General features: G+C 38.4%; 1 protein-coding gene across 4 annotated transcripts; it reads left to right on the top strand.

The window, feature by feature from the left end:
• Nucleotides 1-493: 493 nt before the first annotated feature.
• Nucleotides 494-11,171, top strand: CBX3 (chromobox 3). 4 transcript variants are annotated; one of them, XM_032872906.1, is made up of 6 exons: nucleotides 495-768; nucleotides 2,220-2,271; nucleotides 5,149-5,291; nucleotides 7,717-7,879; nucleotides 10,017-10,111; nucleotides 10,476-11,171. In XM_032872906.1, exons 2-6 carry the CDS (start codon nucleotides 2,248-2,250, stop codon nucleotides 10,600-10,602), a joined length of 552 nt encoding a protein of 183 aa, XP_032728797.1. In that variant the 5' UTR covers nucleotides 495-768; nucleotides 2,220-2,247; the 3' UTR covers nucleotides 10,603-11,171. The 4 variants fall into 4 exon arrangements, with proteins under 4 accessions (XP_032728805.1, XP_032728797.1, XP_032728780.1 ...); XM_032872889.1 differs by lacking the exon at nucleotides 495-768 and adding an exon at nucleotides 914-1,045; XM_032872897.1 differs by lacking the exon at nucleotides 495-768 and adding an exon at nucleotides 1,052-1,191.
• Nucleotides 11,172-20,803: the final 9,632 nt, after the last annotated feature.

The following is a 20,803-nucleotide window of genomic DNA, read 5'->3' as shown; positions in this document are numbered from 1 at the left end:
CGGGAACGCTGTACGCCCTCCTTACGCCAGATACGTACTCCTCCCCCCCTTACAGCCAGTAATAGTGCGTGACGTCACTTGCGTAAATGATCTCAGTGAATTGCGGAAGGCTCGAGTCCTGCGTATTTCTCTCTCAGGGAATTGGGTCCAGCCCCCGCCTTAGCGCAGGGCAGGTGAAAAACGGTCGCGCAGTTTGAAATTAACGCTGTCGGGAGGAGCTTAAAGCACAGTCCTAAAGTCCAGCCCCCTCAACCTAGGAGGTGGTCCCCGCCGCAAAGCCTCTGATAATCCGTGCCTCCCGCGCCCCGCCCCTGATCTCCCGCCAGAATAATCTTAGCAGCCTCCCCCCTCCCCCGCGATTTCCCTCCCTTAACTCTCCACCCGCGCTGAGGACTGACTCGGCCCCTTCCGGAAACACCCGAGACTCCTAGTCAACACGTTACACTTCCCGCTCCACCAACCTATTTCTGACCAACGTTTTTGGGAGTCGACCCCTCGGGTTCAAGAGAGGTCTTTGGAAAGAGTGGTCTGAGAGGGGCACTCCTTCTTAGCTCCCAATTCTCCCCAACCAAGTTTCTCTTCACTCCCTCACCCCTGGCGTTTGGAGGCACCCACTCCTAGGGGCGAGAAGTGGGCGGAGCCCGGTTTTGGCGCCAGGCACTGCTGCTGCGAAGCAGAAACGCCTCCGTCTAGAAGATCAGTTACTGTCCTCGCCTCTACTTCCCTTTCCCTCCCCTCCGGGGACCACCAGGCGCCACGCCGCGAACGGTAAGTGCAGCGCCACCGCAGCCTTCCACCTGCCCCGGGCTCGGGTTCCCGGCGGGCGCGGCGCACGGCCCCTCCCCCAGCCGGGCGCGCGCACCCGCCCGCCCGCCCCGCCCCTCGCGGCCGCCCGGCGTGGGCGGTGCCACCACCACCCCCCCTCCAGCGGCTGCCCGGCGCGCAGCTCCCCAGCCCCCTCCCCCTCGGATGTGGCTGGAGCTTGAGGCGCGCAGGGCCGGAGACGCCGCAGACCCGGGACCCGGAGCAGCTCGGAGGCGGTGAAGTCGGTGTCTTTCTTTCTCTCTCTCTCTCTTTTCTCGGTGGTGGTGCCTAAAATACCACCTGCGCCCCAGGGATCCCCGCCACCCAGCTCCCCGCTTTCCGCCCTTCCCCACCCGACCCCGAGTGGGGAGCTGGCGGGAAGCAGCGATGAGTCGAGCGGAGACCCCGCGGCGGGCCTGGCGCTGGGCCGGCGCCTGGAGTTAGTGGTGGGGGAGGGGGAGAGCGAGACTGTCCTAGAGAGGGTAGAGAGCCGTGGCGACAGCTGCCTTATTTCTAGACAAAGCGCATTTCCTTTTCCCCTCCCCCATCCGCGATCAAGATGAGGGGCCCTCCTCCCCCTCACGGCCTGGGTCGGCGACTGGGGCCTCTAGTGAGGGCGGTGCGTTCTCCCGCATCAGCGCGGCCCGCTGTTCCGAGGCTGCGGCGGGCGCTCCGTTACGTGGCTACCGCCGGGTGGGGAAGAACGCGGGCCCGGTGGTGCAGTGCCCTTGAGCCCCCGGGCCGCGGCCTTTGTTTCTCCCCGCGGATGGGCTGACCACGAGGCCCGCGCTCCTGGGTGGGGGGCAGGGGCCGGGTGTTTAGGCCTCGCTAAGCAGGGTGGGGCTTATGGGGAGCGGATAGAATAGGTAGTTTGTTTTTTGAAAGTGGCATGAAATGGGACTGAAGCATCTCGATATGGTGTTTTTCCTTTTTCAGTTTTTAAACTAGCGATTAGAAAGGGGCAGGGTTTCTAAGAAACCAAGTTGGGGTTATATAGGCGCCTCTTTGGACTGTTTAAAGGTCTAAAGGGAAAATTCACAATAATGTATCATTGTAATTGGGTGGTCACGTTGAATTTGAACCAAATTATTTGGCCATTTTCTTAAAAAGGCTGGGTATGACATAAATTGGATTTAAATTGGGAAAAAAAATTGTGCTCTTTTTATCCTTTGTAAAACTATCTCAGATATTAGGTACCCAATAAGGTTTTCTAGACCCACCTGGTTAGAGCACTGATGTACTCAGTAAGGATAGATCCCTAATAACGCAGGATCTCAAACCTGCATCTCTGGATTTGAGTACAAGTTTTACAGTATACGATACATAGGTGGGGGTTGGAATCCAAACAAAACTTGTGTTTAGCTACCTTATTAATTCTGTCATGCAAACTTCTTAACTGTCATGCATTTTTCTAGTAATAGCTCTTCAAGTCTGCAATAAAAAATGGCCTCCAATAAAACTACATTGGTAAGTTAATGAAAACCTAAAATATGTAAGGATCTAACTCAAATTTTTTTCCCCAAAATTATAACTTAGCATCTCTGTAGTTGAGATATTTACATCCACATGTATTTCCCAGTTCCCCTCCCCCCCCCAGTGTTGTAATGGGGAGAGTTAGAGGCGAAAATGAAATCATTACATTGAGATACTTACTGACTTGGCTTAATAGTGTCTTAATCCAATTAGAGAAACCTAAACTTGGGAGGATAGCACAATGAGTTTTATAAATACTCTTAAAAGTATTTTTATCTTGAAATAAAAACAAACTTTTGCAACATGGAAGGAGCATTAATAGACAATGCTTGTTTGGCGTAACAGTTCCTAACTCACCCTATGATGAATTCTAGAGAAACCAGGTATTTTCAGTATTGCTTAAAGAACAAGTACCTTATACACCTTGATTAGAACAAAGGTCATTCAATTACTTTGCTCATGTTGTCTCGTTTCAGACTTATTCTAAAATACATAAACCCCTTAAATTCAAATCATTGCTATTTTTTTAAAAATACAAAATAAACAAAATCAAATCTGTGTCCAGGAAGACTAGATCTGGATCTTTTGAGCAATTAAATTGTTTCTCCCACTTTCTTAAACCCTAAGTTTGCATTCTTGACATTTTATTAAAAGTTCTGTGAATATGTAAAGACTTAATGTATGTTCAGGCATATCAACTTAGATTTTTTGAAAACGCTGAAATACATAAAAATTGTGAAATTCAAAGTTAATGTTCTCACAGTAATTCTAACACATTTCACCAATAACTGCAATCATATTAAAGGCCAGTATTAACATCTAAATAAAGCAAAAGATTTGGGTTTTAGTTTGTATATTCTCCCCTTGGGTTTCACATTAAAGACAAGTTTGGTTTTCACTTTTTGCCATCATAATGTTGCACATTTTACTCAAATATCCTGGGAAACATTGAAATAAGAAACAAAGTCTGTGGCACAGATGATTCCCAGCAAAGCCATCAGTGGAAAATGCACAAAGCATGTTCTGTGCTCCCTCAGGATTGAACTGTACTTCAGATTTCATAAGCAGTAAACCAAAGTGTAGATGATTGAATTGACTATATGGTTACCTGTGACCTTCAGGTATTGGAAGAAGGAACTAGTTGTCCCTGCGGCTTTGAGGATGAATAGAGATACAGAAAGCAAACATAGATGCTTCTGTTGCTTTGGCAGACAGTTTTGATAGTCTTCAGTGTCCATAACTAAGTGACACTTAAATATCTGATCCTTTGTTAAAGGCTCATAAATTGACAACTTTGAAAGCTTTTCTTAATCTACCTTTGAATTTTGAGAGGTGAGGTGTGTTAGGTTAGGTGGGAATGTGGGTGAGTTTTTTGAAAAGAAAAAGGTGAACACTTGTAACTAGCTTGTGAGTGCTGTGGTAAATACTTCATATTTTTGTGCTAAGGTTTTTTAATCTTAGTGTTTATTCTTTTCACTTTGTGTTTATTTTTGTTATTCTCTTTATTCTATTAATCTCTTACTTTCATGAACATAGTTAATTTGTTTATCACTTAGGATCAGCATCGAATAGGCTTTTATCTACAACAGTTTTTCTTTTCTCTTGCTACCATTCCTTGTACTGTACAGAAGCAAAGAGCTCTCTGACTGGTTGCAATACCCAAGTGTCTTGACTAATGAAAATTATAAGAAGAAAGAAAATTGTAAAGCCTAACTTGGAGATGGTATCCAACAAAATCAGATGTTTGCTGGGTTATTTTAAATTCTAGAGAATTTTTACTTTTTATAAGTGTGTACACCTCTCAATAATTACATAATTTTAATGTCCTTTTGCAATATTGAGTCACTGCTGTTGTTACTTTTCTGCTTGTATGATTTTAATGACTAGGCAATTGAGATTTTTTTTAATAACGCCACTGAAATTATTTTAAAATTAACAGAGATATCCCCCCTTAGTCTCTTCTAATTAACCATTTCAGGTTTTTGTTTTATCTGCTTTCAATTGATAACATGAGTTACTGGGAAATACTGATTTTAGCTTGGTCTTTGGCTTTTCTCATAGTGTTAATACAAAAAAGAAAAAACTAATCTTAAAAATTTGTTTATAAAGTGAATTTCCTGGGCTACCTTTTAACACCTGAGAAACCAAGAAAGAAGGATTTTACATTAGAGAATTAAAATCCAGTATTTTGGCCTCTTCAAGTGACAACATTATAATTTTGTTCCATGTGATCTACAATAATATATACAGACATTATGGAACAATAATAGTGTCCTTTTTAACTTATTAGTGGTCTTCTTAGTTCACTCTACAGTTGATGTCAGGATCCTGCACTTATCTCTTTCTGTATAATTGAGACTTTTGACATTGGTATTGAGTATTGAGAAATTGGTATTGGTATTGAGAAATAGGATTGTTAGTGTTTGGAGGCTATGGTTTTTTAATGGGACTATGGTTCACTTAATAAGGTCTCTTATTAGTATTTATTCTCTTTGTACCATTGTCTAATACTTTCTAGTTGTTTGTTGCTGTGTTGTAGTTAAAATGAGTGCAAACTCTAATAAATAAATTTGGTCTTGTAGACTAGGTAAGGCATTAGATTTGGAAAAGATAAATAGTATTTTCCACATAGTGTTTTTGATTATTTTTATTATTTCAGCCATGAGGATGGGTGATAGGTTTGAGCTAAAGTGGAATTAAGTATTCTTTTTGATTATCTATTGACTTTTATCTTTTCAGAATGTGTCTGCCCTGGGATATAGAAGTAAAAATATAGCTATCAGATGCAACGATAATGTAAATAATTTAGTCTTTAAGATATACCAAAAAATGAAAAAAGATGTTTCTTAGGTCTTTTTTGTTTTATTTTAGCAAAAAATGGGAAAGAAACAGAATGGAAAGAGTAAAAAAGTAGAAGAGGCAGAGCCTGAAGAATTTGTGGTGGAAAAAGTACTGGACCGACGTGTAGTGAATGGGAAGGTGGAGTATTTCCTGAAGTGGAAGGGTTTTACAGAGTAAGAAATCTGGTGCTTTTATTATATGTTTAACTGCATCAAAGTGACATTTAAAATTTGCTTTTAGTCTGGGTTTTTAAAATCCGTTTTCTCATAGATTTCTTTACATGTAAAGACACCTTTAATCCAAGGTACTTTGAGATCTGTTTAAAAAGTCACATCTTGTACCCTTGGGACAAATAATACATTACATGTTAATTCTAAAAAAATTTTTAAAATAATAAAAAGTCATGTTTTTAGCCTACAGTCATAACCAATCAGATTTGAAATTAGTTGATTGCCTTGGAGAATCAAATTTATAGGAGTGCAGTTTATTATATAGTACATTTTAGTGTAGTTAGATATTGTACTGATTAGAATATTTAATGGACATTGTTTTCTTACAGAGGACACTAAAAATATTGAAGCTATATATAAAGTAGACTGGTGGGTGTTGAACAGAAGTGCTTATCATCCATGACTTAGACCAGGCAGTAGGTTTACTGTATCCTAATCTCCTAAGAAGTGGTATGGGCATTTTTTAAGCTCCTTAGTTCTTTATGTTCCTTGTTACTAATTGCTCTTACAATTATTATGATGTTAGCTGTATTGTGAATAACTCGTGCAGAAATTCCAGTCTTAACATTTATCGTGTGCTAAATCTACTTTGATTTTTCTGCCTTATACCACAAAAACAGCAAGGCTCTGTGGTCAGTGACTTATTGAAAATGGATAGGTAGAGATAGACAACAGTTTTCTGAGCATGGCAGAGATGGGAGAATGTGCTAGTCAAATATTTAGGCTTTGAATATCTGTTACCTACTACATGCCCCACCATTTACATTTAAAGATGTCTCCATAGCAATTTGGGGATTACAAGTTGAGGGGAAGTTTTAAGATTCTTTATTTTATCCTTCTAATATCCTTAGTTGAGCTTAAATACTGTGTAAGTTCATATTTGCCACTAGAAAAATTTACTACAGATAGCAGAACAAAGCAAAATAAGTCCTGAGCTATTCTAAAATTAGATTTAGCTAGTATGCCAAAAAATTTATTATCATCATATGATAGGTTTTTTGTTGTTTGTTTTGGAATCTCATGAGACATTAAATGCTATTTGTCTTTGTCTAGCCCATAAAATGCTGAGGAACTTAACTTCTTGTCTCCCTCTTTTTCTCAAACTTAAGGCCATTAGTTTGGCTAAGAACCTACTATCTGCAGTACAATGTATTAGGTAATATAGAAGTCTGTAATGAAGGTAACACTACAGAATGGAGGCTCTGCTTCAACTCTTTTGTCCTCTATCCTCTGATTCAGGTTTGCCAGTTTTAGCATCTTAGCATATCAGAAGACCCAAGCTGTAACCAGAAGTTAACTACCTTTCTTTTCCATCGTCTCTAAAATGATTAATTTCATTATATCTTGTTCTGTAAAGGCTTTCTGGATCACAGTACACAAAGTTAGCAAGCCTACAGGGCACCTGGCTGGCTCAGTTAAGTAAAGCATGTAGTTCTTGATCTTGGGAGTAGTGAGTTCGAGCTCCACATTGGCCAATAGAGTCTTTTAAAAAAAGTGAACAAGTACATCACTAGTGTAGGATTATCTGACATTCACGTTTGGTAATTGATACTCATTTTCTTTCCAGTCTCTCTGAAAAACACATGAAAATAGTCATCTCAGCATTATATCAGGGGTTGCCAAATTTTTTCCTTAAAGAATCATGTAGTAAATACTTACGCTTTGTAGGCTGTAGACCTCTTATAATTACTCAACTTTGCAAATATAGTACAAAAGCAGCAGTAGACAATTCGTTAAACAAATGAGGACAGCTTTGTTCTAATGAATGGGCCTTGATTTCCTGTAATTGTCATTTTGAAATTTTTTCCCAATTAAAAATGTGGAAAACATTTTTAGTTGCCCAAAATACAAAAGCTGCATTTGACTTTTGGGTTGCCAACACCTGCTTTTTATCATTGCCAAATTTGAGTACGCAGCAGAGGTTGAAAATACTGCCTCACGTATAGAATGCCTTAGAATTTTTGTGTTTTCAAACATGGTGTTGAAGGTCCCAACCGGAGGCATAATCTAACTGATCTGATAAAGTAATTTGAGGTGGGAATAGGGAATCAACATTTTTCAAAAGCCTTTGCAGAGAAATTCTGAAGTGGGTTGTCTATGTAACTGGGGAAAATATTAGTTCCAATTATTCTGCTAGAGCAGGTATAGTCAACTTGGAGGTAATACAGCGACTGTCCACTTACTAGAGGCTAAGAAAGTAGACCCAGGAAGTATAAGGAGATTTTCTCAAAAGAATGTGGGGATAGGGAGAAAATGGTAAGCATCTGCAGTATAGCAGACTTTTTTTTTTCAGATATATGTTAAATGAACATGGATAATGGTGATGAATCATATTTAATTGATTTTTTTTTTTTAAAACCAAACCCAGTGCTGACAATACTTGGGAACCTGAAGAAAATCTAGATTGTCCAGAGTTAATTGAAGCGTTTCTTAACTCTCAAAAAGCTGGTAAAGAAAAAGATGGTACAAAAAGAAAATCTTTATCTGACAGTGAATCTGATGATAGTAAATCAAAGAAGAAGAGAGATGCTGTAAGTATAAGATATTGCCCAGCAGACTGACTTGGTAAAAGGTTGATGGCTTGATTTTTAGAATGCATTTAAGATACTTTTAAAATTTCAAATATTTTAAATGCTTAATATTTAAGACAAAAAGGATAGGCATGATCTAGCCTCTACATCATATAAATGTTCAGTAATAAGTGCGTATACCACTTACATTGCTGTGCTAGTGTTATTTTGAGTAGATTCATAGATTTGATCCCTGATAAGAGCCATTTCCTGTGATCCAGGACTGGCAGTCTTAAATACGATGAACACAGAGATTATATCATTGCAGTCCCTTACAATATAGTAAAAACAATCCACATGGCACATCCTGATAGACCTTATAGATCCTTATAGACCACAGTGACATTGACCACCAGAACGTGCTTTCACATGTGACCTTTGTTTTTTCAGAATATTGCCAAACAACATTTTGATTTTGAAGTATATAAATCTTTAGTACTAGAAATTTTTAAAAAGTTTTTTTGGTGTGAATTGAGACAGCTGGTTCATTAACTACATGGGTATTTTGATCCAGTCTTTGCTTCACTAATGTGTGTGTGGCTTTGGGCAAAACACCTAACTACTTGCTTAAACCCTCAATTCCAAAACATTGTATTTCCCATGCCTGCTAGCAATTTGGGAAACGGTCTTGATTCTGAATTAGTATTTAGGCTTGGGAACTAAACATAAAATAAAGATTTATTGATAAGGTGTTTGGGTTTAAAATTGGATCATTTGAATTAGATGCCAAGTAGTTTACAGATAACCTGTTAAATCTTCATGGCAGATCTGCTAAGATTATAGGTATTATCCCCATTTTCCAGATGAGAAGCAGAGGTTGACTACAAATTTGGTTCTGGATGCTTTAGCAGCCAAAGCAAAAAGGTAACAGTGTTAAGAATCCATATGCGTAAATTGAAAGTCAACCATATATTCAACAGAAGCACTGTTTAGTAACAGTAGTTATCCTACACTGAGCTCTTACAGTGTGCCCAGCAGTGTTCTACATAACTTAATTTGCATTTTTTATACTACAAAATGTCTATGAGACCGATAGTATTGTTATTCCTATTTTATAGGTGATGAACCTGAACCACAGAGAGATTAACTTGCCCAAAGCTACACAGTTAGTACAGTTTGGAGTCATCATTCTAACTCACTCAGGTAGTCTGGCTCCAGAACCTGGGATATTGATAGAAAAGTCTGGTAGGGAGAAGGGATTTCTTAATCTAAGCAGTTCTCAAACTTTTTTGGTCTCAGAACTCCTTTAATACTCTAGAATTTTGAGAATGCCAGAGAACTTTTATTTACATGTGTTATGACCATCAATCCTAACTATGTTAGAAATTAAAACAAAGTTCTAAAACATTTGTATATTCAGTTAAGAAGGACAAAACCTATTGTATGTTCATAACTTACCATGAAAAATAACTTTAAATGAGAAGAATGGCATTTTACAGTTTTGCACATCTTTTCAGTGTCTTGCTTAAGACAGTTCTGCATTTGATTTGCTGTCTTAATGTTGTTTGGTGGAGGCATATGAAGGTACTCCAAAGTCAAAGATAAATGAAAGGGGGGGGGGTTACCTTGCAGATAAACAGACACCTACTAAAGGTCTCAGGGATCTCTAGGGGTCAAACCTGTGGTTTATGCTAGGTATTTTTTAATACTATAATGGAGATTGATGACAATACTGATCAGTCTGACTTTTGAAGTTTTTACTATTTTGCTATTTGTATTTTGTGTGTGTTTTAAAAATATGTGGATAATCTAAACAAATTCCTAAAAGTGATTTGGAATACTAACTAGAAAGAATTCATAATTATTGATGAGTTAGCAGAAATAAAGGGATTAATTTGTGTGCCTACACAGTTCTCTTTTTTGATGTATTAGGATAATGAAGGGTACTTGTTTTCTTGCCTCGAGATTCAGAATACTTTTAGATACCTGGATTTGTGTTTTAGTAGTAAATAAGGGTTCTTTCTCTTGTCATTTCTTTTCCACTTTCACTTGAAAGCTGTATTTCATGAAAACAAATAGGAAATTAATATTATTAGTTTGCAATATGGAAAGTGGGTGAAACATTTATGTAAATAGTCATTTAACATCTTTTAATCAGGCTGATAAACCAAGAGGCTTTGCCAGAGGTCTTGATCCTGAACGAATAATTGGTGCCACAGACAGCAGTGGAGAATTAATGTTTCTCATGAAATGGTAAGTGTGCAGGTGATTGCTATTATATTTTAAAGTGAGAGTAGATTATTTATTTTAATTTGTGGAGCCTTATCTAGAAAAGGTTCTATAGTTTTCCTCATTAGATAGTATCTGCTGAAAAGATGATTCTAGGATTTTTGTTTTTTGGGGCGTGGGGGGTGGTTGGTTTTGTTTGCTAATGGTGTTTTAAAGCAAAGATTGGCCTGTTTTGGAAAATGTAGTTTTACTGGAACACAGCCACGAATATCACATCCTTCTGAAGCACTTAAATACCTTTTGATTGAATTATGATTTAAGTGAAAGATTCTCAGTTGGCAAAAACAGTTGAGACTTTTGACTGAGCATTTTTTTTCCCTCACGACAGGAAAGATTCAGATGAGGCAGACTTGGTGCTGGCAAAAGAGGCAAACATGAAGTGTCCTCAAATTGTAATTGCTTTTTATGAAGAGAGACTAACTTGGCATTCTTGTCCAGAAGATGAAGCTCAATAATTGTTTGCATTGCTTTTTATATATATTTATATATATATATAAAATCTGGGTCTTTGTTTTTTGATTAGTGTGAAGAAATAACATTCTAATGAAAATCAAGTTTGATATGTTTGTTTTGAAGTAGTATTGGGGGAGTTGTTGGGGTTTTTGCATCTATAGCACTGGTTACTTTAAACAAATAAAAACTTTCTGTAGTTGCTTCCTTTATCAGAAAAGAATATTTGAGACCATGATATATTATCCCCCTGCATTAGAGAACCTTTTCTAAATGTTGGGGGAAATCTTCATAGTCTTTACTCAGTCAGAATTTGTGTTTAACTCCTATATGCCTAAGGACCATTCTGGGTTTTTTGTTTATTTAGGGGGTTTTTTGTGTGTATACTTAAAATACATACATAAGTGGTTTTTGTTTTTAACATTCACCAAAACAAAAACAGCATTTTATAACCATGGTTAAGCCCATGTTTCCGGGATGCTACCCTTTTCAGCATTTTAAGAAATAAATCACTTAAACTGAAGTTTTTCCTGAGGCCTTAACCTTTCAAATTTTGTAATTAATTGGACAATTTAAATATAATGTAAACAATTTAAATTGGACAATTTAAAAGCAGCCATATCAGAATCCATATCCTTCTCTACAGCCATATAAACGCAAGTTTATTTGCAAGATCCCTGAAAGGAAAATTTTATCACCACCACCAACCTCCCCACCCAAATGACAAAACTAGACAAGTCCTTGTGTATTTTACTTAGGTAAGCAATACTTTAGTTAAATGGACATTTAAAGGTTCCTTCTAGTGAACCATTCCTTTTTAAGAAGTTGAAATTCTCTGTGCTATATTGACTAAAAGGTCATGATTCGTGGACTGTCTACAGCTTCCTTCATGGAAACTAATTATAATCAGATGGTTAGAGATGTTGGCAGTTTAGCACCTGCTGGAGTAAATGGGTGGACAGGCTTCTATCATCCAAATTCTTCACCTGCATGTTTTTTCTTTACCCCAGTTCATTCCTGACATGTAGGCTCAGTCTTTTCAGTATTTGAGTTACTGGTTCAGCACAAACCAGGAAAAACAGTAACTTTGTAGTCAGAATGTTATCCAACTGTATATTGTTTACTTTATTGTAAATACTGGTAAACAGTGGTCAATAAATAGTTTTATATTCCTTTATGTGATTAGACTTTTTATTAATTTGATTTTCTAGTGGGAATAGACACATACCTTAGAATCCTGTTCATGTTTATAAATAATACTAAAGCATTAGAGTACATGTCTTAGATCTTTGAGCTGAGGAGTTTCAAACTTACTAGTAGATGTATTTCCACAAAAATGAAAATTGGTTTTTTGGGGTGCCTAAGAGGAATCTGCTTCATTAAAATGAAATTTTGATACTTAGAATCTAGTTCGTTGAAACTGCTGTCTGAAAAAGTTATGATAGGATAGATCCTGTTGCGAGAGACAGATTTCTACTAATCTTCAAAATTCATACAGAGAAAAGGAAATCATTTTGCCGTATATCTAAATATTTAATTATGTTGTATATCTGAAACTGATAGGTTATATGTTAAGTTATACCTCAATTAAAAAACAATTTTTTAAATCCTATCTATACTAGGCTATTTATTACTTGTCTCTTTATGTACCTAGCACTACTCTCAACAGTGGGTTCATAGGTGGTACCAAATTCCCTGTTGATACTCCCTGTATTAAACTTCAGCAAGGGAATTTCTGGAGACCGTATTGTCCACATACTACTTTTATTACCCCTTATTACGTTGTATGTTTCTTTTTGGTGCTGTAAAAAATTGCTTCATGTTTAATGGCTTAAAATAGCATAAATTTACTATCCGTTCTGGAGGTCAGAACTCTAATTTGTCTCATTGACCTGAAAAGGTATATGCAGGGCCACTGGTTCCTTCTCGGGGCTCTAATGGTAAAATCTGTTTCCTTGTCTTATTTTCAGTAGCATAGCCACCTGCTGTATAATGGTTCCCCAACTTAACCAACCACTGTAGGTAGGTTAGGTTGTCATTTTTTTGCTATCAATGTAGTGAATGTTCTTATATATAATGTGTAGTTACACTTAAGTAGATAGAGGCTACCATGTATTACTGAAGTCAAGCTTGCAGTGATTCTCTCTCCCCATTGGTCACCATTATCCTATAATCCCACTTGTACTGTAAATTAATAATACTGACCTTTTTTTTTTTTAGCCAGTCTGATGGTTTTATGTTTTAATTTGGCATGTCTATGATCTTTTCTGAGCATTCTGTTAATGCTTAATGGCTATTTGCATTTCCTCATCTATAAACTGCCAATTTTACAAAAATTTTTAATTGGCACTTATTCTTGTAGTGAGAATAATAACACCTAAATTTTTTGTGTTGCAAATATTTTTTCCTGGTGTCTATATTTTGACATGATTTATGGTATCTTTTGATTGTACCTTTTTAAAAATTTTTATATGGTCAACTCTTGTCAGTTTTGACGTCTTCTGGATTTCCTGTCATGTTGAAAAATGTTTCTCCTGTCCGGAAGTTGTATGGATAGTCCTAAATTTTCCCTGTCATTTTTTATAGTAAAGTCTTTAATCAGATTTTGTTAGATACTGTGATGAAGCCTTCTGATTTTATTTTATTTATTTATTTATTTTTTACCCCCAAGATGGACATCAGTACCACTGAAGAAGTGAGATGTGTGGGTAACAAAGTTTGCCTAATCCTTTGGATCAAAGAAAACCATATACCACTATAAAAATGTTGGTCAGCGTTTAAAACTGAAGTTTTTCTTTCTCATAAAGGGCCTGAAATCTGTTCAAATACCTGGACAGGTATTGGTGTGGCAAGATTCCTAGGTTTAATACCATTGAGAACAGAAGGGAATATTGACCTGCAGTTTATTACCATTATCAATAAGCTACTTCTAAAACCTCTGAAGTTTTAATAATGTGATTCCTCAGTACTCTTTCCCTTCCCTGTGCTTTGCTTTTGTGTTTGAAAACAAATTATATATCTCTCGTTTATAAGCCAGAAATCTGGTTCTTGGTTCTAACAGGACATGATACTTGATACCGCTCAGGTATTAATGTAGTAAACAACATGGATAGTAGTGCAAGGTAAGAAAAGCAGTAAGGGGAAGTAGTCCTTTAGGGTAACTATTAATATACTACCTTACTCTTCTTTCAAGTTTGAACCTTAATTAACTAGGCAATGAAGATAAATGTTGGAAAGAAAAATGTAAAGACATATGAGTTTGGGCTTGATTATTACATTTTCCTTTTCTATCTAACAAAGAACAACTCAGGTTTCTTTTGTCTTAAATACCCCACCCATAAGCTTACATTGGCTACATTCCCTAGAAGCCTAATGAAGAGAAGTGCTTAATACTACTTCGATATTCCTGTGTGTGGGTGTGTGGGTGTGTGGGTGTGTGGGTGTGTGTATTCTAATAGATCGCACTGAGTGGCTGTCTTATAATTGATCCTTACAATATGCATTATTTTTATGTTTTATTAAACCAACATAAAAGTTGGGTATCAAGCAAAAGAATCTAATATGAAGTGGAATATGAATAATATGTATATTTGTATGTAACCTATAAGATACATTAACTCTTTCATGTTCTGATGAATAAATGAATTTGTACCTTTGAATATTCACTGAACAAGAGCTATTTTAACAACTTAAAGTTCTAGTAGTTGACTTGATATAATCAAGGAAGTTGATTTTAAATGTTAGTGTAATGTGCTATACTTTTCAGATACATGACAATCTGTAACATATCTGCTAATAGGGAATAAGGAGGGGGGATTGAAGGTTGTTGGGTTTGTGGGGGTGAGGTTTTGTGTGTGTGTGTGCGCTAAGAATTTATATTACGTTGAAAAGTCACCTAGAGAAGTGCAAAAATATGAAGTCGTATTCATCTGAAGACTTTCATTTCAGTTCATGTTTTTGCTATAAAAGCATTGCAGATCTCCATGAGCACATACAAGAGTTTAGTTCCCAAAAGAAATATCTAACAGTTGTTGAATACTGTGCTGTTTTCCATACTCTTTCTTCCTCAAATGCCCTATGCAGGGTAGGTATGATTGACCCCATTTTACAGGTGAAGATGCTAGGGCACAAAAAGGTTAAATAAGGTTAAGGGCATTTGTATGACTTTGGACATTAGTTGTGGGAATAAAGAGAAGGGAACTGATTTGAAGATCCGGTTTTGTCCATTTTAACTGCCATATATGTGATTGTAGAATAAAGTGGTTTGGGATATAAAATGAGGTGATGTGGAAGTTGGGAAGAAGGGGATCCAGAGTGACTCCCAAGATTTCATTTCATCTTGTAAGGATGAAAATGTCATTTAGTGAGAAAGGGAATGGAAGCAAGTTCAAGGAGGAAGATAAAGTGGCTTTGGACATACTTTCAGGTATTTTTCCTTACTTTGATTAGTGTATTACTTAGTATACCTACAATGCATACATATTACATAATTTGACTGAAAGTACAAGATAGTAAACTCAAAACTTGTTTGATAAGGGAAATTGCTCACTGGCTTAGAGACAAAATAATGTAGTTCAGAGCACTGGCTCTGGAGTTTGACCCCAAGGGTTTGAATCCCAGCTCAGCTACTGCAGTACTTAAGTTCCCTCCGCCTCAGAATTCTCTATAAAGCTGGGAGGACCTAATGGTATTTATCTCATGGGATTTTCAAGATTAAATGAGAAACATGAAAAATACCTAGAGCTGAATGTCTTGTACTTAAGAAGGACCAGTTAAGTCATTGCCAGTCTCCACTGTAAGCCTCAAGATGACTAGGACCCTGGAGTGGTACAATCCCAAGACTCGCCATCTCTGGTGGCTGGCTCTCTGGAACTAATCTCCACAAATCCGAAACAGGTGCTGGCAGCACCCAAGTCCCCAAGTCTGTTTCTACAGTGGCACTGAGGTTTTCTCTCTGCTGTCTAAGGGTCCACAAATGCCCTCTCTGGAACTATCAACTGGAACCAGTTGTGTGGGGAAATAGGATTGGATCAACTGCAGAAGAGTCATTTTCAGAAAAAAGATGGGAGCTTTATATAAACAAAATGTATAATTAAAGCAAAGAATTTCAGCCAATTTGAAAGCACCTTTTTAAAATACCCTTTGTCCTTGCTTTTTTGAAAACTTCTAATGTGAATATTGCCGTGTCCTGAAGCATCATAGAACTTCCTATCAACTCTTACCCTTTTTTCAAATGAGGATTGAAATCTGCCCTTTTCCTTAAATTTGAGTGTTGGGGAAAAAATCCACTTAGGAGAGCAGAACAAGAACATTGATGTTTAAAGCTGCTCTTGTAGCTCCGTGAATGTACAGAGAATTTTTACTTTTTAAAAATGAAACCTATCCTTATTCAAAAATTCTGCATATTAGCTTCCTAAAGGAGAAAAATAAGGACACAGAAACTAATACTAAGTGACTTTTCACTGCAGCCTTTTTCCTTACATTTATTTCAGTGTCTTTAAGGATCAAGCTCAGTGCTATCCACTGATTCCTACCTACCCCCCCCCCATGCACTTTTTTTGGATACTGACAACACCCTAACTTAATATCCTGAAGTGGTTGTTCTGGCATAATAAGCTGGTATTTTTAGAGCTCCAGAGCCACTTTCTGGTGTCTCAAAGCTCTAAGCCATTTTGATGAGCAGTAGGGGAAAAGTGGGAAGAGAAAGGGGAGATACGAAGAAGGGAAGTCTAGACAAAAATGGGCATTGGGGAATTTGAGGATGAGATTGGTAAACCAAAGAAGATGCATACTGCATTTGGGATCCATGCCAGCACTCAACAAGGCTTGTTGGTAGCTCAGGAACCGAAACCTTTAGATCCCAGTATGGACTCCCTTTAAAGTGAATTCATTTCTAGCATAGTGTCACAATGAGGTTCCTGTTACACTTTCTCATCCTCGGGTCTCTGTTTCACGCTCCTGGATATCTGATACCTCTGCACTAGGAAAATTTTGAGTACAGTAATAGAAACTTACCTGATGTGCTGAAAGGGATAAGAACTTGGGCATTTTGCAGTGGGAATGCTTCAGCTTTCTTGCAGTTTCAGAGTGGCAACAACAAGGGGTAACTACGTTTTACCCCAAAATCCCACTTTTTCTCCCCAGAAAGTCAGGCTTAGCAAGTTTCTAGCACCAGACATTACATCTTCTAATTGGAGAGGATTCTTAAATTACAGAGCACTCTTATTTTATCACAAATAGGGTATTTGGCTCTCTGCAGGTGTTTGTTATGCAAATAAGGGCAGAGAAGGCCTCAAACTTTGTTTTCTCCCCCTTCTGAAATGTAGGGGTCACTGGGGGAAGTGTTTGTCTTTTTCCCTGGCACTTAGAAGAGGTCAATGGAGGAAGGGAAGGCCCTGGATTTGCTTTAATAATAGTGTTTCTACCACTTAAAAACTCCCAATAGGATCTGCCTAAAGAAAATCAAACCCCTAAGGGCATATGGGTGGCTCAGTTGGTTAAGCATCTGTCCGCATTCAGCTCAGGTCATGATCCCAGGGTCCTGAGACTGAGTCCCACAGGGGCTCTCTGCTCAGTGGGGGTGGGGGGGTGTGTCTGCCTCTCCCTCTCCCTCTGCCTGCTGTTCTGCCTACTTGTGCCCTCTCTCCCTCTGTCTCTCAAATAAATAATTTTTTTTTTTTTTTTTTTTAAATTGGACGCCTGGGTGGCTCGGTGGGTTAAGCCTCTGCCTTCTGCTCAGGTCATGATCTTAAGGTCCTGGGATGGGGCCCGAATCTGGCTCCCTGCTCAGCAGGGAACCTGCTTCCCCCCCCACCTCTCTGCCTGCTTCTGCCTACTTGTGATCAAGCTCGCTCTCTCTCTAATAAAATCTTAAAAAAAAAAAAAAACCCTAAAATAGAGTAAGTTCATTTATGGGTCATATATTAAGGCTGGAGGAGTAAAGTATATTTTTTTAATTTAAAGGATTGTGGTTTGGGAGTCAAGTGCCTAAATTAATAAAATAGATCTGGGAAGGTACACTTTCCCCCCCAAACATGAACCCTACTTTAATTTACTGCATACAATTTATTTTTTTTATTTTTATTTTTTACTGCATACAATTTATAATAACCCTCCTTCTGCTATCATTGTTTTCTAAACTTGATAATATCTCTTTCCATTCTCATTTGTCTGTCTAAAACCATATTTGTCTTCAGTAGCAACCTTGTGTTCCCCATTCAGTATATATATGTGTGTGTGTGTGTATGTGTGTGTGTGTGTGTGTGTGTGTGTGTGTGTATTCCAAGAAAATGTATGTGTAGATATATGTATATGTGTATATATGTATTCCAAGAAAAGCATACTAGAATGGTCCTGTTTTCCTATTTTGACCTGAAAAGAATGGAAGGGAGGAGCCGTGAGAAGAACCCAGAGATTGTGAACATACGTTCATTTTCAAGGACAAACTAAATCTGTGATGGACATTAACACCATTCCTTTTAACAAACAGGTTCAAATTAAAAATGGTACAATTATCATGAAATAGTGTTGGCCATTTGCTCTGTTCTTGCTCAGTACTGCCCCAGATGTTGGACCCGGGTCTATTTTAGACAGATACCTCTGACTGGTGACATTTACATCTTAAGATGGGCACTGGTAAGAACACTCAGTTGACCTGAAAATAAAGGACTGAAGAAAACACATGGAATTGTGACCCCTTGTTCAGCCAGTCCAAAAGACTATGCCACATTTAAGAGCCATACCGCTGGTCACATAAACCTGCAAAGATATTTGAAGCCATTGAATTGTACACATCAAAAGGGTAAATTGTATCTCAATAAAGCTGTCTTTAAGAAAAAGGGGGGAAAAAAAGCTGAGGCATAAGAAAGCTCTTAGTTAAAAAAAAAACTTTAAGAGGAAAATCATACCTCTTATTTTTCTTCTTTGGAAGTTCTTCAATTTGATCATGCCATCATTTTCGGCCTTTGAAATGTTCTCTTCTACTCTTGCCACCATGTCTTCCCTTCCACACGCTTGTATGATGTCACATCTATAAAACAGGATATTATCCATCTCACAGAGTTAACAGAATTATAATAAAAATATTTGGCACACAGTGACCTGAATTGAGTAAACACTTGAGTCTTGGAAAGCCCTCGGCTCCACAAAGCTTAGCTGGGGGTGACAAATTCTTTCAGGCAGATTTCCGACTCAGTTATTAGGGAGATGAAGATGTGTCTACTGTCTAGTATCTTAGGCCAAGAGAACCCAGATGCTATGTATGATGTTGCCAGCAAGAGGACCCAAGTTTGCTTTCCATTCACAGACTCACTCTTGGCTACAGACTGGAATTCGGTACTATTCTGGGGTGGTCTTTTGGGGCCCCCATTAGATTGATCTGACCCTCCTGGGGCTCCAGTGATTTCCTGCAGACTGGAAACTAAAGTATCAGTTAAGAGAAAGAAATCGGAATGAAATGCATCTTCCAAAGATTCCCAGACTTTAGCAGATTTTCCAGGTTTCCATCAGAAAATTTTAAAATAACCCATTATTCACTATTTGTTCATGGGTTGATTTTTACTGTTTTCTCCTTGCCCTCCGGAAAACAAATCCCAAAATCAAAATGCAGAGCAATATCTAAAGTAGCCCAAAGAAGACCCCGAAATAAATAGCTAAACAACCTGGTGAATTTCAAGAATTCTTTCTCCTAAAATGTCAAATTAACTATTATTACCAACTTTTTCCTATGCAGCAACAAATAAAGACTCTAGTTAGAAGACTGTAAGCCATAAAAGTCCTTAGACTTTGACAGAAAATTTGAAAGTCCTCATATTTCATGCTTATTGAAAGGACCCTTGTACTAAAGTGACTGACTAAATTTAGAAGGAAAAAAAATCACCGTTGATTGCCGCAGTACCCCCATCTGTAGCATAGAAGATGCTCGAGATGCTACAACAAGCCCCCTGACGTCTGACAGAATGGCTGCCCATCCCCTGCCATTCAGTTCCCCTCTCCTCTTTAACTTAACCTCCCCCACTTCTTACCTACTTCTTTCTGCCCGCAGTTACTATCTATAATTTGCATTTTCCCCGTAAAAATACATTTCTGAATTCAGACTTCTACCGTGAGCTTCCTGCCCACCCCATCAATCCCCTTACCTCTCACAGTATTGTAATTGTCTTCCTATCTTCTGTCTTCCTATGACAAGCCCTCCACGGAGGCAGGAACTGTTTCTTGCTCTCTGTTTGAGCCTCTGTTCCTATCCCACACCCAACCTGTTCTGATTAACCATTTGCCAAAGATAGGAATAAAATCTCAACCAGTTACCTGTTCAAGCACCACATGTAGCCATGTGCTCCCAGAGCCTGAAGACCATTTCCATCTAACTTTACAGGTTCACGCTTTGCAATGTCCTTACCCACCGTTGGCTAAAAATTCAACCCACTTCACAAAACAAACACATTTAGCCCTAAACAAATGCCGTTCATGTATGTACGTAACATCTCATAAAATCCCAAATAATATCTCTAATACAGCAGTGCATGTGCATCACACAGTGTTCCTACATCCCAGCAACAAAGGAAGCCCTGCTCTGATTATTTACAGACAGCACATCAGGAATTCATAGCCCTTTTCTTCCTGCATACAGAATCCATTGTTCGCGAAGAGTCAACATCTAGAAACGTGAGGTGGATGCCCAAAAACCTGTGAAGAAATCCACTTGCGACGCCTGGGTGGCTCAGCGGTTAAACGTCTGCCTTCCGCTCAGGTCATGATCCCTGGCTTCAGGTCAAGCCCCGCATGGGGCTCCCAGGAGCCTGCTTCTCTTTCTCTCTCCCTCTGCCTACCACTCCCCCTGCTTGTGCTCTCACTCACTCTCTCTGTCAAATAAATAAATAAAATCTTAAAAAAAAAAAAAATAGGGAGGAAGAAATCCACTCATCCAACAAAAAAACCCACAGGAGAAAGGACAAGTTGTCTAATTTTTAACTAGGGGGCTAAAAGGTCTACGACTTATCATCTCCTGATGGCAGTTCTGAAGCATCTTCACGGTATTTTTTAAAACTCTAATAAATAGTATGGTTTGGGGATCACATTACCTGTTCCGTCTCAGTCCCGGCTCTTTCTTTACTTGTTCCTGTTTCTCATTTCCATGGGTACTGAGGTTGGTTGCTGCATTAAGTGTGAAGGGAGACATGAACTGGAATCCTGGGGTGCCCAGTGTGG

This window comes from Lontra canadensis, unplaced genomic scaffold (genome assembly GCF_010015895.1).
Source record: "Lontra canadensis isolate GAN:19392208 unplaced genomic scaffold, GSC_riverotter_1.0 scaffold2, whole genome shotgun sequence".
NCBI classification, from domain to species: Eukaryota; Metazoa; Chordata; class Mammalia; order Carnivora; family Mustelidae; genus Lontra; species Lontra canadensis.
The sequence above is the reverse complement of the archived record's forward strand: the minus strand, read 5'-3'. Positions and strand labels throughout refer to the sequence as shown.